The 18,079-nt window shown below is 36.0% G+C and overlaps 4 protein-coding genes across 6 annotated transcripts; 2 read left to right on the forward strand and 2 right to left on the reverse strand.

Annotated features, from left to right (window-relative positions):
- Positions 1 to 28: 28 nt before the first annotated feature.
- On the forward strand, positions 29 to 3,835 carry LOC111022711 (Glutathione S-transferase family protein). 3 transcript variants are annotated; one of them, XM_022299929.2, is made up of 4 exons: positions 29 to 958; positions 1,202 to 1,451; positions 2,044 to 2,237; positions 3,213 to 3,835. In XM_022299929.2, the coding sequence occupies exons 1-3, from the start codon at positions 162 to 164 to the stop codon at positions 2,188 to 2,190; spliced, it is 1,194 nt and encodes a 397-aa protein (XP_022155621.2). In that variant the 5' UTR covers positions 29 to 161; the 3' UTR covers positions 2,191 to 2,237; positions 3,213 to 3,835. The 3 variants fall into 3 exon arrangements, with proteins under 3 accessions (XP_022155621.2, XP_087981521.1, XP_087981522.1); XM_088125395.1 differs by having other exon boundaries at positions 3,228 to 3,835; XM_088125396.1 differs by having other exon boundaries at positions 3,340 to 3,835.
- Positions 3,205 to 7,437, reverse strand: LOC111022710 (homeobox-leucine zipper protein ROC2). The gene is made up of 9 exons (XM_088125285.1): positions 7,351 to 7,437; positions 6,044 to 6,178; positions 5,625 to 5,918; positions 5,211 to 5,318; positions 4,894 to 5,106; positions 4,480 to 4,642; positions 3,820 to 4,061; positions 3,637 to 3,744; positions 3,205 to 3,555 (listed from the first exon to the last, which is right to left on the reverse strand). Exons 2-9 carry the CDS (start codon positions 6,131 to 6,133, stop codon positions 3,205 to 3,207), a joined length of 1,569 nt encoding a protein of 522 aa, XP_087981411.1. The 5' UTR covers positions 6,134 to 6,178; positions 7,351 to 7,437.
- A 2,852-nt stretch (positions 7,438 to 10,289) lies between these two features.
- On the forward strand, positions 10,290 to 12,277 carry LOC111022745 (plasmodesmata-located protein 1). Its single transcript, XM_022299977.2, has 2 exons — positions 10,290 to 11,327; positions 11,860 to 12,277. Exons 1-2 carry the CDS (start codon positions 10,571 to 10,573, stop codon positions 11,988 to 11,990), a joined length of 888 nt encoding a protein of 295 aa, XP_022155669.1. The 5' UTR covers positions 10,290 to 10,570; the 3' UTR covers positions 11,991 to 12,277.
- A 3,621-nt stretch (positions 12,278 to 15,898) lies between these two features.
- On the reverse strand, positions 15,899 to 16,649 carry TOM22-V (translocase of outer membrane 22-V). Its single transcript, XM_022299979.2, has one exon. The coding sequence runs from the start codon at positions 16,534 to 16,536 to the stop codon at positions 16,219 to 16,221; it is 318 nt and encodes a 105-aa protein (XP_022155671.1). The 5' UTR covers positions 16,537 to 16,649; the 3' UTR covers positions 15,899 to 16,218.
- Positions 16,650 to 18,079: the final 1,430 nt, after the last annotated feature.

The raw sequence follows: 18,079 nt of genomic DNA on the forward strand, positions 1-18,079 counted from the left end.
ACGCAGTTTTTACTTGTCCTTTCCGTGTTTTGCCAACCCAAAACGTGCGTTTCACTCACATGATTATGGTATAGACACGACGTCGTTTATGCCCTAACTGAGTGGAGACTCATAACAGCGCATTTCTCGCCGCCAAATTCTGGTGGCTCAGAAACTGGATAATGCCGACCGGCACCGGCTCCGTCTTTTCCGCCTCACACTTCCCCGCTCCGACGCGTAACGCAACGCCGGCGACTCCCACGACGAGATGCCACGTCACCCCTAGAATGTCTCTGAACCAAAGCCCACCTGGCCCACAAACGCCCACCTCTTCTTCCCTCGTGGCCTCAGTCACGAACCTCTTCTGGGGCCCATCTCTCCCGCCGGGGCTCCTCGTGTCCACCGTCCGCACTGCCTGGCAGGCCACGTGGCAGCTCATGATGTCCCAGCTGGCCCCCTCCGATAGTTCCGGCGGTTACTCGAGAGCCCCCTCCCAATTTCGCGCCGCCCAAATCTCCCGCCAAAGCTTCAACAATCTCCATCTCTACATCGGCCTTCCATGCCCTTGGGCCCACCGTACGCTCATCGTCCGGGCCCTCAAAGGCCTCGAGAACGCCGTGCCGGTCTCCGTCGCCGGTCCCGGATCCGACGGGTCGTGGGAGTTCCGGGAGACTCCGGCGGCCGATAGTGAAACCCTAAGCCCGGGATTGGATAGGGCAAACGGGTGCAGAACTTTGAAAGAAGTTTACAGACTGAGAAGAGGAGGTTATAATGGGAGGTCCACTGTGCCGATGCTATGGGATGCGGAGAGGAAGGAGGTGATTTGCAATGAAAGTTCTGATATAATCGAATTGTTCAATTCGGGCCTAAACGGGTTGGCTGAGAATCCGGGTTTGGATCTCTCACCGCCATTGTTGAAGGGAAAGATTAAAGAATGGAACAGCATTATATATCCCAATGTCAACAATGGAGTTTATAGGTAAAAATCCATATGCTCGTCTTTACAAAACGAGTCTGTGTTTCTCTTGAAAATGTCAGTTACTGCATTCTCTTTCTTGTAGTTGTCAATTTTGATCTGCAATCTATCCAATTTTTCTGAAGTTCATGACATGATTCTACAGATGCATTATGAACTATTATTCTTGTCCATTTTGTTTCTTTTCTCAAGAGTATAGTTGTTCTGGATGTGTATAATTGTTCTATAACACTATATAGTTTGCAGATGTGGATTTGCACAGAGTCAAGAAGCATATGACAAAGCTGTCAATGAGCTATTTTCAACTCTCGACGTGTTAAACGATCATTTGGGCCGTTGGCGATTCTTGTGTGGCGAAAGCTTGACTCTGGCTGACGTTTGCTTGTTTACAACCTTGATTCGGTTTGATCTGGTGTATAATGTTCTGTTTAAATGCACAAAGAAGAAACTGCTTGAGTATGCAAATCTTCATGGCTATATGCGAGACATTTATCAGGTAAGCTGTTCTTTAACACTGAAAATGCCTTTTCATTGGACTAACTACTGAAAGCTACCCCTGCTAAGTGTGCATTAGAAGTAAAGTTTCACTGCTATCTTGCATATGGTTCATGTGTCCAGGTTCGTGAATCAACTGAATATCAAAATTCGCCCGTGATGGAAGAGTGTCGTATAGATTAAACGATTATACTTAGCTTAACAATCTGAACTTTTAGAATCAATGTTAAGCAGTCTAAATCCAAGTAAGCTATGGCCTATGATCCAACGGATCCCTTCAACCAGTCAATCATGCTTTCGTCAGGCAATTCTCGAGATTGGAAGATTAGAATCAACTCCCAATTCAATTTAATATCTTTTAGAAAATATTTGAAGTCATGTTTGCTATTTTCTTGACTTTTAAATTCAAATTTGCTACATTTCAACTTCTTCTAAAAGTTTTTAGCTTTAATCCTACATATAAGGGATCCTGATTCTCAGTTCTTAGTAGTGTGCTTGGCTTCTATTTCCATATCTACTGACTCTTCTTCTTGTTCGTTCTTAACTTCCATCATCCCTAATCAGTAATCAATGTAATATTACTCTTTCATCAGATTCCAAAGGTTGCAGCAACTTGTAACTTTACAGCAATAATGGATGGCTACTACAAAACATTGTTTCCACTAAATCCAGGAAATATTCGACCAACCATGCCTACCAGTTGCTATCATGAAGCACTATCAGTACCATCCAAAAGGTAGTCACTGCCATTAATAGACAGCAGCAAGCAGGTTTCAGTTTGATAGAGGTAATTCACCAATACATTATAGTTCAGGATTTATATATATGTATTTTGGATACTGTCTTATTTCCCAGCTAAATTTAAATCTAATTCTCGACGTCTGTTGGGACGGTTGTGTGTGTCTGTCAGTAGTAAAGAAACCAAATGTATTTCAGAGGGCTTTTATAGAACATATCTGTCAGTATCTGGGTTCAACCTCTCCAACTGACTCTGTATCTAAGAAAGTACAAATAATAAAGGAAATATAATTTTGTATATTGAGAAAAAATTTGAAAATAATTAGGTTGAGACTCCTTCACAGGGAAACTCAAGACCTTTTTGTGATATGCTTTTCTAATTCGATGGATAGATCTTCTCAGAATCTGTCTCGTTTAGAATACTACCAACCAAGTTTGAATAATTCTTTTCTAGCCCTAAGAGGTAGAACATTCCAACTATGGTCAAACACTCTCAAGTCTCAAGAGGAGAAAGTAAAAGAAAAAATACTCTTGAATTGTGTTGTGTGTCAAAGTGGTAAGGAGTATTCATATGATTTTAAGACTGTGAGTTTGTTTTCATTTGTCAAAGTTCGGTTTCTTATTTAAAAAAAAAAAATTTATGAAGTTAAACTCATAATTAATTAGAAATTATTTACTTGGAACTTAACTTCCAAAAATAATAATATTACTATCATATAAACCTCTCTGTATTTTGATTCTAAAAGTAAAATGTTACGACATTCAACTAGAGAAAATACTACAAGAAACGAAAACTTCAAGAGGGTTCGAGGAAAAAAAAAGTAGAATCTTTGCAATGCTGAATTTCAGAACTTATACTGCTAATATGATGTTTATCCTCCAAACTGAAGCAACAAACTTGCATAAATTGTAGTAGAAGACATCATGGGTTTAATGGTAGTAGAAGTAGAAGGAATAGAAAGAAAGAATTGTGCATGAAAATTTTCTACGTTACCTGAGAGTTTAATCCTATATCACTATTTAGGGCTATCCTGTACAGGATCCTCATCATCTGCAACGCTTGGTGTTTGCAACTGAATTATCTGATCAATGACATCATTCATCTGCTTACTCATTGCTTCAATTGCTTGATCATCTTCCATATTTTCAAGCTCCCGACGTATCAAAATCGTTACAAAGGATGCCTCAGACTGCAGACCTCCCGGTCCAGCAGGCATTATAGCAAAACCAGAAGGTCTCAAAAACACACTGTTCCTACAAAACCTTGGCACGAAAGAGAGATGAATGTCCATTTCAGTCATTCTTGTTGATAGGACGAAGGAGCAATATTCATTCATTGAAGTCTCTTGTAGGAAAAACTCAAGGTCCTGTCATGATAAACGAACACAACAATGAAGTACAAGTTTTGGGCAAGTATGAGGTAAAGAAGTTTATGTAAAGATAAGCACCTCATCTCCTGTTTCAGATTTCATACATAAAGTAATGCAATTTCTTTGATCTTCTGTAAAACATGCAACCGCCATTTCCAGCTGTTCTGGGTGCATTATGCTCAGCCACTGTGCTAGTAGTCATGTAAGTAAGCCTTTTTCTAAATATATAATGTTTAAAACTCGTAAAGCTAAGGAGCGTACCTGAAATTTCACATTATTTCTGGCCAGAAATTCGAAGAGTTTGGTGGGGCTTTGTGAAATATGTATGGTACTTGTGGCAATATAATCATTTTGGTAGCCAATGCAACTTGCACTCATGTCTCTCGAAATCCTTATTTTATCAGTAGTAAATAACTCCCATTTTCTTTCGCTTGGAAAAGGATTAATTCTTTCTAAATACATTCTCTTCATGTTCTCCGTAATTCTCAAGAGTTCAGATATCTCTGTCATTCCAAATCATTTATTAAGATATATAAAATAGCATGAGAATTCAAAGCTAAAAAATTAAGAAGTACGGATACGGACACGACATATGATACGACACATACATGATAGCAAATCATTTTCTAAAAATATAAGACACGGACACGACAATGATACGTTTATTAAAATTTGCAGTTTTCTTAAGTATAGATCATTTTTATTCTAGAAGAAAATTCGAAGTCAATAAGTTTATATAAAAATTTATTATTATATTAAGTGTTGGAGTGTCTGATACGGATACGTTACACAAACGAAAGTGTTCGTGCTTCTTTAAGCTCAAAGTTACTACCGTGATAAAATTCAAGTGCTTCTACAAAATTACGTAATCATATCCTCTTCCTCTAACTTAAACTCGGAAAAAAAGACTATACACCATACCGTGAGTTTTTTTTAGCACCCCTGAAGCCATTAACCTGCTACGTCTTCGATTCAAATTATGTGACAAAATGCTCACCCAGTTTTTTGCAGTTAAAGTAAAGTTTGACAATGCATTTTTGGGGACATCAATCACCTCCACCTCTGCATTTTCAACCCATACCACCTGTAAAAAATAAAAGCAAACAAAAGTGAGGCAGAACAATTAAATTTCGTATTTAAATCTTATTTGGATCATTAAATTTCTAAACTTTTAAATGTCGTTTATTTTTTGGGACTAAGTTTTGGGGGAAAAAAACTATTTTAATATTTTTCATTAATTTTATTTAATTATTTAATAAAAATCTTTATCTACTTTAAAACTTGAAGAATACCTCATTCAATCTAGACATTTTCTCATCAAGTACATAAACAAACCTCAGACTGTTCATCACGCTGCCGAATTATCACTCCTGATGGCCTCCGCTTGTATTCAATTCTCTGTGTAGGATCACAGACTGTATCCTCGAAATAATCAGTTGACACATCGAAAATTGCGTAGATATTTTGGCTGACCAGTTTCTTAAATCTCAAAAAGCAAGTGCTCCATCTCGGCAAGAATTCAGCTGGCAATCTAAACTGGGCATTGACCTATCATATGATAAGTTTAAGATTTTTTTGCTTCCATGTCCATATGGATGAACTATCGTTGTCCATAGTTTTAAAATAAAAGGTGATTGAGCAGGTTTGGTTACCAATATAACTTCTGTATCAGCTGTCGACAAGAATGTTCTCAAAGGCTTGAGAACAACCTCATCTGATCCATGACAAATGATGTGGGAAAACGTGGAAGCCCATTTCTCCTATAAAAATAGTGTGAATAAGGTTGCAAAATGTCAGTAATATATATATAAAAGATTTAAATATACTGTAACCTATCAACTTAAAGATTTAAGTGGGTTATTTTTCCTCTACGTCGTATAATTGCCTATTTATCCGCGTTGAGCTAATTTTCAAGTCTATATAGGAAGAGAGTGTTAAAAATATGTAGAAAAGATGAAATATATCATAATTTACCAGTAAAGAAACAAAAGGATCGTATGGTATGAAAGAAAGCTTGCTGCAACTGATCGATATAGAAATTCAAGGCCAGGTTAAAGGTATCTCACCGCATCCATCATTAACGAGATCAGAAAATGTGAAGGAATAGGAAGAATTGCACTCTCAATGGAACATTGAACTGTAGATCCATGAGGTGGTGGAGTGTGGAACATCTCTTGGAACTCCTCAATTGAACCTACCATTGGAGGGCTCAAAACCCAAGCGTTTTCTTTGGAAGCTAGTGTCATGAATTCCTTGTAAGCGGCTCTCACGATATTATTTACCCTTTGCACTTCCAGGAAGTCAAGGCCATCATTAAAAAAAATGTCCATCGACGTACCCGGTGGACTCGTCTGCAACACCTAGGAAAAACGAAAGACCTGCTGTTTAATGTTTGTTTCTGTTGTTTAATGTTGTCCAATTGCAGTTCAGGAAGCAAAAAAGTCCAGAATAGCAACGAATAATCGTTGGTAGAAGCAGAACATACCGCAGATGCATTAGGTGAAGCTGCAAAATCCTTGTCAGAGACATTGTTTTCTGTATTAGACTGTTCTTCACGATTCGAATTTTGTTCCATTGATGGTTGGTGATTTTGCCAAATATCCCGCAGCCTTTGGGTTGCCTGAAGTGAAAAGCAAGAGATTATAGCATTAACTTATGTGACATAATTCGGATCAAACTAAGTGATAAAACTTCGTAGCTGGCTTAACATGTTTCCTAATGACTCATCTATAAAATAAAATAGAACTTCAGCGAAGGCTCCAGCGAAGAATTCTTTGAATCTTTGATCATTCTTAATACTGCTCTCTCATTGCTGTCAAGGATGATTCTAGGACATAATAGGCTAATCACCATCTTTTAAAAGAGAAAATATATGGATACTGCCATCTTTTTGGAAAAGCACCAAAATTCTTTAAATTCTTCATTGCATACACTACCTTTCCAAGTCCCACCTTAGAAGTTGGACGACACTACAGAAAGTATTGCATTACACTGGATGCTCCTGACTCATATCAGCATCAACAACTGGACAACACTGCTAAGATATTTCCAGGAGAGGAACTGAGGGCAGAACAAAGGAAGTCAAATTAGAACGGCAAAAAATAACGACGAAAGACCTTGGACAACGAAACCAGAGGCCAGATTATAGAGTCCAATCTAGTTTTCATCATTTCTCTCTACTAAATATCATCTTTACAAGTGTGGATAATTTCTCCAAAACAGTCTAGATTGCTCTTCTTTTCACCTAATGTGACTTAGAAACGCTACCTTTTGATGGTAGGCTAAGAAAGGCTCTGTTCATAATTTCCATTCTTGGCTCATAGTCTGAATTTTAAGGCTTTGATGACCATCCACTGTTGCGATTCAGAACTAACACAGACAGAAATATCGGAATATGCTCCAGTAAAAAGAGTACAAAATGGTAATCGGCTTAACTATTCCACAGTATTCAAAACGAACCGTGGCTTTAGCGTTTACTGTTGATCTTTCAAATAAGAAGTGAGCTTACGATTATACATTTCTATCAATAAACCCCAAGAAAGAATCATCAAAGAAACGCTCGTCGTCTTTCGAGTTCTCTAGGAAAAAGATTGTGTGCAATAATCCGAAAGTCCAAGTGATCAAAGCAAAGAGATAGTAGACTAAAATGTGGGCTCACAGCCAAATTTCTAGCGACGAAACAGAGAAAACAAAATTCCCAAGCAAGATAAAAAAAATTACGGCGAATGGCATAATTATGACAAAAGAGCATATGATAATACTTGAAAAAGATTCGAGGATTGGTTTGAGCACCTTCTGAGTAAACGGTTTGAGCCTGGTGCTACCTTTAATGGCAGAATAGCGGGGGGGAGAGAGACGGAGGAGCGAGAGGGAAGTGTCAAACGCGGGATTCTGTGGATTCGCGTCCGTATATAAAGTTTTGGGGTCAGTTAAGGGCACGTCACTCGCACCATGATTCTCTCTAATTCAAATATCATCTAATAAATTATATAAAGTTTAAATTAACTAAAAATTTCCTATTAAAGAATTCTCAAATTTATCGATCTAAGTAGGTTGTTTGAGCGTTAGTAAGATTTAAAGTTCGAATTTTTTTTCTCCATGGTTTCCGTGCTATATTCTTTCAAAAAAAAAAAAATCTAAACAAAGTGGATATTACTCTCATTTATTCATATTCAACGTAACTTAAAAATAATATGGGATCAACCTAACTTAAAAATAATAATGTGGGATCTGCTAACATTGATAACTGAAGATTGAGGTTATTACTTTCAAAATCATGAAAAAATAAAATAACATGGAGTGCAACAATATTACATAATTATTTTATTAAAGAAAATTCATAGTATGAAAGGAGGGAGTGAGTTACTAAAAATAATTTTATAAAATTATATATCCAAACTCAATTAAAAATATATATCTAGCATGATCAAACGAATTAATACATGTTGATATTTAATTCAAGGCTAATAACACGATAGTCTAAAAATAGGACCTCTCTAATCTGAATTGCTACGAAGAGTCTTGTCGATTCGAATCGGTACATGCATGTCGGAAACTAGCACCTATCATGCGTTTGCAATCCTTTCACCATAGAGTTTTAACAGAAAAATGTTGTATGTATCTAATGCAAGACACGTCAATAAGCTAAGGCTACGACATGAAGGTGAAGAAGTCCATTCAATTGTTGTTTCGTCTTCGCCCTCTCGTGCACCTACCTTAGGTGGGGCCGATCCTGTGACTAAGATAGTCACGCCAGATCATCTGGTCCGTCCGGTTGGGCTCAACCTTAGAGAAAGGTTGAGTGAACAGGAAAACGGAGGTCTTTCGCCAGCCAATGTCTTCCAAAGAGTATCGGGTGTCGAGAGAGATCTTCTTCATGGATCAACGAAAATATGCTAAAGCTCTATTTGTCTCTGTCATTCTAAATCCATGTGGCATCATGGAAGTGGACCACGTGTTTCACCCATAATAATAACTATAATAATAGTCTCATTCATAATTAAGAAACTAAACTTAATTAATTGAGAGTGGTCCAAATCTCATAATACCAATTATTGTTGAATTATGCTCATGCATGTTATAATTACACATAGATATTTTTCATTAATTAGACTTGTTTTAGTACATGTGTAAGCACCTCAATTAAATTAAAATTATTCTTCTTGGTAAAATAATATTTGAGGTACAATTTTTTATATTCAGTAAAAAGTAAAAACATTTATTGATAATGTATAAGATAATATCATAAACATACTTTTACTTAATTTTAACTAATTCATGTGGTATATATATTCACATAATGTGAATATAGTTGAGTGATTATACCATCTAAACTTTTTATAAAGTTGAGTTATACTCATATCTCACCCATATCAGATCTAAACTTTTTGTTAAGAGAGTTTAGTACAAAACAATGTATCTTAAACAATTAATCTTTAAATAATCGACTTTTTAGACTTTACAAAATTCAAATTAAAAATTATATAAAATCAGAATAATTTTTTTAAAGTTTGACTATTTATAGAGAATAAAAAAAACATTTGTACATTAATATATATAGAAAAATATTAGATAATGTATAAATTAGAAAAGAAAAATAAGATTTGAACTAACCATTAGATCAAAGAGACTAAAAATGTATATATAAATTGAAAAGAAAATATATTTTTTAGATTCAAAATGGTGAAGTGTGGTAGTTGCACATTTAAAAGTGTTAGAAAAACAATTAGTTTTAGAAATGAGAAATTACAGTGAATATCAAAAATCTTTTATGTATTTCAAAATATGTCACGTGCTTTTTAAATTTACAAATATAACCAAAATTTTCAGTTATATGTGTATTATATGTATATCTCATACATACTCACAAACACTCATATAAGTAGTATATCATATTGCAAGTATATCAAACAATCATACCAGTAGTATATCAGATGCATATCATGTACATATATCAGTAGTCAGATATATTACAAATATATTATAGATGTATATCATTTTAGTAAAGTTGTCATTTTAAAATTTGACTTCCATGTTGTCGTTATTTTACTAATTTTACTTTTGACATATTTGCAACGGTCCCTTTAAAAAACTTGCAGGTTCAAATATTGCACCAAATCAAATATATGTGCATGTCTTTATAGTAAAGACAAAAAGTGCTTGCGGTAGGATTCAATCCCCAACCGTCTTCCATCAACACCCAATTGTCTAGAGGGGCTTGAGCGACTAAACAATTGCAACAACATGAAATTTTATCACAAAATTGTGCTATTAGTACATGTTACAAAGTTGAGGTTGTACATCCGCTCGTGTACCTCATAATTCTTGAACTAAAAAAATAAATTACAAACTCTATTCAGTAATTTGTTGGTTGTGTCTAATAAATTCTTGAATTTTTTTTAATATGAAAATACCTCGACAGCAGATAAGATACATTGCTCATTCGGTAAAATTGGAGGTCAATCCTCAATTCTTGCACTAAACAAAATTATAAACTTTCATTATTACTAGGGATGTTGACAAACTCCATTAACCCAACAACTAAACTCTTGAATACTCATAGCTACTGCCACATACAATATTCAAAATATAGAGACACGTGAGATAAAGTTTAGAAATTTATTAAACTGGATACTCAAAATTCAATGACTAAACCTGTAATTTCACCCTAAATTAATCGCAAAAAATAAAAATGGAGCACTAGTAGACGTGTGGAACCGTACGGATAATGCAAAAGAATTAATATTAAGTCTCACACAGAAGAAACAAGAAAAAGGTCGCAACAGAACAGAGGAGCGAGGCCAAGCCAAAAGGGAGCGAGCGAAACCGACTGTACAGAGAGCCAGCTTGCAAATGAAAAACCAGAGCTCTCTCCCACTCCCCTCCTCAAATTTCAACTAAAACTAAAATCCATCTCTAGAAATTCCTTTTGTTCAAAAGCTCCTCAGGCTCAAACATGGAATCCGAACCTCCACCTCCATCCATTCCTTGAACAAAAAATTGAAATCCCCAAATGGGTTTTCTTCACAAACCTCCATCTCTGTTCCTTTTCATTTTCTCACTCTGCCTCTTGATTTCGCGGCTCTTTTTCTGCGCCATAGCCGCAACAGACACCACAACCCTGGTTTTCAAGGGCTGTTCGCAGCAGAAATCTCAAGACCCGTCTGGGATTTTCTCCCAAAATCTCAAATCCTTCTTTTCCTCTATGATCTCCCAATCTTCCCAGAAACCTTTCTCCTCCACAAGCTCCGGCGATGGCGGAAATGCGATTCAGGGCCTATTCCAATGCAGAGGGGACCTCACACTCCCGCAGTGCAGCGACTGCGTGAGCAAGATTCCGGCTCTGGTGGACAAGCTCTGCGGCCAGGCCGTGGCGGCCAGAGTCCAACTCGCCGGTTGCTATTTGCGCTACGAGGTGGCCGGATTCCGGCAAGTCTCCGGGACCGAGTTGCTGTACAAGGTGTGTGGATCGATTCAGGTGGCCGGAACTGGGTTCGAAGAGAGGAGGAACGCGGCTTTTGAAATGGTGGAAAATGGGGTCAAAAATGGGGGCGCCCTGTTTTACACCGGAAGTTATCGGTCCCTTTATGCGTTGGGGCAGTGCCAGGGCGATTTGGGCGGCGGAGACTGCGGCGACTGCCTAAAGACGGCGGCGGAGAGGGCCAATAGCGAGTGCGGTTCCTCAATTTCCGGTCAGATTTATCTGAACAAGTGCTACATCAGTTACAGCTACTACCCAAATGGAATTCCCAGTATATCTTCATCCTCAGGTAAAATCAAGAGACAGTACTGTCAAAACTTGATAGAACCCTTAAATTTTCTGGTGTGAATATATTTATATTTGTTCAATTTGGGCAGTTCAAATTTCACTTTCGAGATAAAGATAGAGAGAGCTCATGCTTTCCTTTCTTTCTAGAAAATGAGCTCCTACTACTGCTGTGTGAGCACGCATTTGGGGTCGGCAAATAATTGAAATTCAAATCACTATTTCTGTTCTCTTAATAAAGGATGATTTGGAGAGGGAGCGTTGGAAGATTTGGTTGAATAATAATATGAGGTGGTGTGTTTGTGGGTCATATGATCCATTTGGTGGGAATTGGGAGTGCTAAATTATGATCTTTAGTAGTAGTATATTCCATTCTTTGCTTTTCTTCAAAATGGAAACGAAAAGACTCATTCGATATAAAATCGAGAGAGAGAGAGAGAGCTTTTTGGGTCATTTTCAGTTCATGCAAGTATAGAATATGCATTTCTTGGTGATGATTTTCAATTACTTGGTTGATCTGGGTTTCAATGGTGTAGGGTCTGGCCATAATACACAGAGAACAGTGGCTCTTGCAGTGGGAGGATTTGCAGCTTTAGCATTTCTTGTTGTTTGTTTGCTGTTTGTTAGATCAGTACTGATGAAGAAAAGAAGTAAGCATGGAGGCTGACTTCTCTCTCTCTCTCAATCTTTTTAGAGTCTTGTGAATGAAGATAGGGCATAGTACTTTCTCTCTGTAGTTATATTTTATAAGATAGGATTATTATTATTATTATTATAGTGGAAACTATATGATTTTTATGCAGAGATTATATAGAAATTTTAGATGGGTTTTTTAGATCCAATGTTGATTATTTTTTTTCTATGTTAATGAAAAAGAGATGGGCAAAGTTAGGTGGAGATTACATGGAAAACAGTGCTACAAAGAAAGAAAGAAGGACATTTGTCTTCCTCACTTACCCAATCTTTACTTTATAAATCTCGTCCTTTTTCACTTTATTTTTCTTTATCTTGCAGCCATATGACTTAAAGAGCAAGAATGATTTGTAATCTTGTGAGACTCCACTTTTTTTTTTTTGAAGAATTACCATTTTAATCTGTTGTATACATTGGGGCCTGGGAAAAGACTTCATATATATATATAAATAGATTACCTAAACATGGTTAGCTAAGTTTAAAAGATGCATGTTCTTTGGTATTTTCCTTTTTTTTGGCTATTTCCTTTTCTTCTCCCTTTCCCACATGGCACATGGTATGAATTACCTTCATGTCATATCATATTTTTTTCCGAACAAGAGACAACGATAAAAGAGAGGGAAGACGAGAAAAGAGACAATGATGTAACACAAGAAAGAGCGACATGCCCCATTTGAATAAGAAAATCGAGAGATTCTAGTTCTTTTTTAATTTTCAAACAATGTTTTTAGAATAATTAAAATTTGGATGAAAATATGCCTCAATTAGTAAAATCTAGTTAATTCAAAATTTTCACTCAAATTTCGAATCTCTTTCATTCTCATTACCATTAGTGCTCTGCTTTTTTGTGCAAGTGAGAGATCGAATTCACAACCTCTTAGATATATGTCAATTAACACTAAGTTGTTCGCTTTGACCATTAGTGCTCCATTAAATGAAAAAATGGAGTTATTTTTCTAGTTATCTTTATTTATTTTAAGCCTTAGGTAAAGTTTGATTGTCGACTTGAGCATAAGAAGGCTATTGTTAATATCATACTGGTAAATAAATTTACATGGAACGTACCTCAAACATCCAAATTATTTTTAGCAATATCTTGAGGAGTTGAATTACACTCAAAAGGGCAAAATAATTCATATAATTGGATAATCCTGTTATACCAAAAGCACTAAGGTTCTTTGGAAACGGTATTGAAAAAAAATTATGTTATTATGAATACTGAAATCTCTATTCACAAATATGTGACTAAAAAAACCTATTTATGTTTCTTTGGTCAATGCAAACTGCAAAACGCAACGAAAAGAAAATAAACAAAAGAATAATCCTCCATTTACAAAAAGGAATGACTTTACTACTTTACATCCTTTATGGCTGTGGCTGTATCTGTCTTGAATGGACAAACTTTTGCTTTTTATGAACGGACAAGGCCAGCACTCTATGATTATGATTGAAAAACTTTCCCAATCTTCTCCGCCAGCAAAAACTTCATCTGAAATTGCAGTGAACCAATAAAAGAATCTTAGTGCATACAAAAAATGCACAAACTTAGAGATCAGAGAGGAAGAAAGCCATTATTTCTAATAAAAATATCCAATTTGATGACTCTTACTTCATACCTAAGGAAAGATCAAGCCCACCATGAACCATGAAGCTTTTTATTAGCTAATGCTCACTAGACAGCCAAAATCTTTACCTTCTTTCTTTCTCCCCAAAATGGGGGATCAGAAACAAACCATAAAGGCATCTCATAAACTTTTATGGGCATTATAATTCTTCAGTTCAGTCCATATGCTTCAAAATATACTTACTCTTGAAGCAATCAACTCCGAAACTTCTTCCCAAAATTGCTTTGCTTGGATCGTCGAAACTTAACCGACTTTAGGATTCATCATGACAAGAGACAGATTTCATGTACTGAAAGGCTACTGAAAAGTTGCACTTCATAGTATCTCAAGCCTGAAGAAAAGGTCTCTTCTGTTCATTTCGAGTATAATTGTGCAGTTCATTCTTAAAGCTGAATTTACTAAGAACAATGGAAATGATGTTATAGGAGCATAAGATCATATTCTCTACACACAGTTCATCTCCTCGTGCACTCCAGAAGAAAGAGAAAACAGAGCCATTTAAAAACAGGCAAATAGAACAGAACCAGAAACAAAGTCCGAAATGATTATGAGAAGGCGGCTTGTGTTAACAACGTTAAGGATGTTCAATCAAAAAGCACAGAGAAGTGTAAAGAACAAATATGAAAGCTGTAAACAGGACATCGTCCATGTAGTTAACTCTCTCTCATACTGATACAAACAATAAAAAAATGAATACTTCGTCTCTAAGATTGGAGGTGCACAGCACTCGGGTTCACTCTCTCCAAATCCTTCATTAGTTAACACCTCACAAACCGTTGGAAGGGCTAGCCTTTGCAATCCAAAGTTAGCCAATCTAACATTTTCCAGGGACATCCAATCAATGATTCAATATGATCAAATTCCCTTGGGCCAGACCTCTCAATCGAGAGTTTTTTCCCGGCATATCATACAAGCAGGTCTTCTCACTATATCCATCCTAAAATCACATTCCCTCCGAAGGCCTAATATGCTCTGAAAATTAAATAACACAAATCCCCAACAACAATCATGGCTAGAATTAAACAAAGAAAAGTTTCTGCTTTGCTAACCATCTGCAGCATGAAATGAAATAAGGTAATTGCCCTTCATTATCCTTCTTTCATATAGCTCCACAATGGACAAAGCAACTTCACTATAATGCAACCATGAAACTGATTTTCAATTCAATATGCCTCAAGCTCTCATACAGTTAAAAAGCATATCTTAAGCCCCCAGATAAAATCAACACAAGATGGCCTTTCTTGACTATGATGACGTCAATCGAATAACACACACTATACACATGACGAATTAATTAATACTTCCTTTCTGTATGAAAAGGCCAGAGCAACTAATAGACGTGATTGACTTAACAGAAATGTCTTAATTAGGGAACCAATTATAGCAAATAGTCTTACACTTAACACTTGAGAATTGATACTTGCACGTTCAAGCAATGACAATTTATGAGGATCAAGTGTCTTAACTTATGAAGCCAAGACAAGAATATAATAATCAGATGGGGTAATTGAAGACCGTAGAGTAATTGAAGGAATGAACATGATATTTATTTATTTCCATGGCAGGGCGTTGAAATAACAGTGCCTTGGATATTTTGCAAATGGACCATAAAATTGTTGACAAACAATAACCCCATAAAATGCTGCTTATAGTTCATCGAATGCTAAAATTAGGTAGAGAAACCCTTGTGACACTACTGTTACCAAATAAACATCGAAAATCATCCTAGGAGTGAATTCCCACTCACTACCCATCCAAAGCTCTTACAAAAAATAAAATTCAATAGCTATCTTTTTAATAATGTTTGCTCCAGCAGGGAATGACTGCAGTATGCATATATTTTTTTCCCCTTAACCTCTTCTAGAGTGGTTTTATTTCATAACAATTAATGAAACCAGATAAAGAATACCTGAGCGACCCATGATAACTTAAACTCCTTCCCCTTCCGAGGTTGAAGATATTTATTCATTTCCCGGGCATGAAATCAGAGCCACAAGGACGATGCCAGTAACTCCTTTGCTGGCTCGCTTGAATTAAAGTAGCAACAGGGTATCAAATCAAAGTATCCAGAAAAGTCTGATGCACATCACTTCGAAAATTAATCATAGTTATACGGAAGGACGTTCATATACCATCAGGCATCGTTATCAATGTAGATAAATGTATTGGATAGATCATAAATTATTTTCAAAATACAACATCAACTTCATCAAGCCAAGGTATTCTGATTTAGAAGTTAGAACTTAGAAGGGGGCGGTGGGCTCGAAATCTGGCATGTATTATTCTAAATCTCGTACCTCGTAAATAAGGCTTCGAATTTAAAGTATCAATAAACCGATTCATAGTGCATTAAGAACTTGAAGTAAAAAACCACTTCCAATTTCTCCCAATAATGGGACATCAGAAAGTACGAGACAACCAGTTCCTTTGCAACTCATTAATCAACAATCTCGGAACTACCGCTAAGCAACTACTCTATCTGCAAGCTTAAACAACTTAACTAGAGGAGCAAGAAGCTGCTACAAGTGAGGAATTAATACCGATGAGCCTCCATGAAGCACCGACGAGACCGATAACTCACTTATGTGGGGGGCCAACGGATGGGGCTCCAAGGAGGCTAGCTTGCTGGAGCTCGAGCTCGTTCATCTGCTGCTCGCGATCCATCTCGATGATGAGAGGGACAACGAGGATGACGAAAGTGGTGCCGGCGATCCAAGCAGCTTTTCCAGTGCTTCGGAGGAGCTTCTTGGAGACGAAGACCGCGCTCGAAGCAGCCTCTCTTCCTCGAGACACCATGGAAGACTGAGAAAACCTGGAGATTATGCCGTTTTTGTTGCCTTCCGCCTTGGACCCTCGCCGTTCCGGTAGAGATACTCCGCCTTTTCGGGACGCCATGGCAGCGGGACTTCGAGAATAGCTGGAAGGATTGCGGCGGTGAGGGATTTTCTTTTTTCCCCCTTTCTGCGTTTCTTAGTTATTGATTTTCCCTTTTTCTAGAGATTTATAAAATAGGATTATTCAGCCCTATTTTAATGACAAATATGTTGGATGTTTACATATTTTAAACAATTTATTTTAGTTTCTCGACTCTCTCTCTTTTTTTTGTTCCGTATCTCATTTATTAAATATTATATTTTATACCTCCCCTCTATCCATCTATATATATTTTATACATTAAACTTGGAAGTAATGGTAATTTTTTTTTCTAGGTTAAAATCTTGTTTTCCTTCCCATATTTTTAGGGTTTGTTGATTTAAGTTTTTATATTTTCGAAATGTTCATTTTAATTTATATATTTTTAAAATATTTATTTGATTTTCTGTACTTTTAAAAGTGATAATTTTCATCCTTATTTACAAGAGTTTTAATACAAATTATACACATAATATAACTATTTAACCAATTCAATTATACTCAAGTTAACAATAAAATGGAGATGTTTAATGCACGGTGTAAATTATATAAAATAATACATAAGTGATTTATTAAAACAATATATAGATATTTCTTATCGTGCACAATAGGTATACAAATCCATAGGCAAACTTTAACATCTTATTAAGTAAAGACAAATTATCAAGATGTTACAATTACGTATCTATTAATAGGAAATGTAGATTTAAGAGCAGTTGTTAGGAGACTTGCATGGAGATTCAATGTTAGTGGTAGAAACTTTTTTTATGGTCGCAAGTCATATGGAGCTTGTAGAAGTAATGGATTGAAGGCATCCAAAGAGCACATTAAGCTGGGCTGAAGTCAATTGCCCCTTTCTTAAATCTTTTGGAAGCTTGTCGTATGTGATGAACATGTGGCAAATCAACTTCAATTTTTGTTATTAATGAATTCAAAGACCATTTGAGGCGGATTATCGTTTATTGGTTTTCTTTCACTCCATACACTTGTAATTCTGTTGCCCACGAGCTAGCATATCATGCTCGAAGAAACAAACGTTTGCAAATATGGTTAGAATACCACACACCATGAATAATTGATGCTGTCATCAAATATGTAATTTTCCTTTAATCTATTTTGTTATGCCTTTTCTATTTGTACTATGAAAAAAGAGAAACTACATAGATATGATATTTACCAAATTAATTGGAATATTTAAATCGGAGAACGTACAATATAAAAGGAACTTTAAATAAATGGCCTGGTAAATAAAGTTTCGTTTCTTGTTATCAATTTATTAAGAAACTTAGTGCTTGACAATTATTTATATATTTTTTTTTTCATTTTTTATAAACATTTTAAAAATTGTATATAAATTTTGGAAGGAAAAAAAAGTTTATTGTTCGTGATCTCATTTCCAATAAAAAAAAGGTTAATAGAAGAATTGGGTCACTATTTTAGTAAATGATGTAGAGAAGGCTATTTACATTGATCCACAAGAGATTTAGTAAATTCTTGAAATAGTGGAAGCTAACTTGAGGAAAAA

This window comes from Momordica charantia, assembly GCF_013281855.1.
Source record: "Momordica charantia cultivar OHB3-1 chromosome 6 unlocalized genomic scaffold, Mcharantia_2.0 BLBB01000006.1, whole genome shotgun sequence".
NCBI classification, from domain to species: Eukaryota; Viridiplantae; Streptophyta; class Magnoliopsida; order Cucurbitales; family Cucurbitaceae; genus Momordica; species Momordica charantia.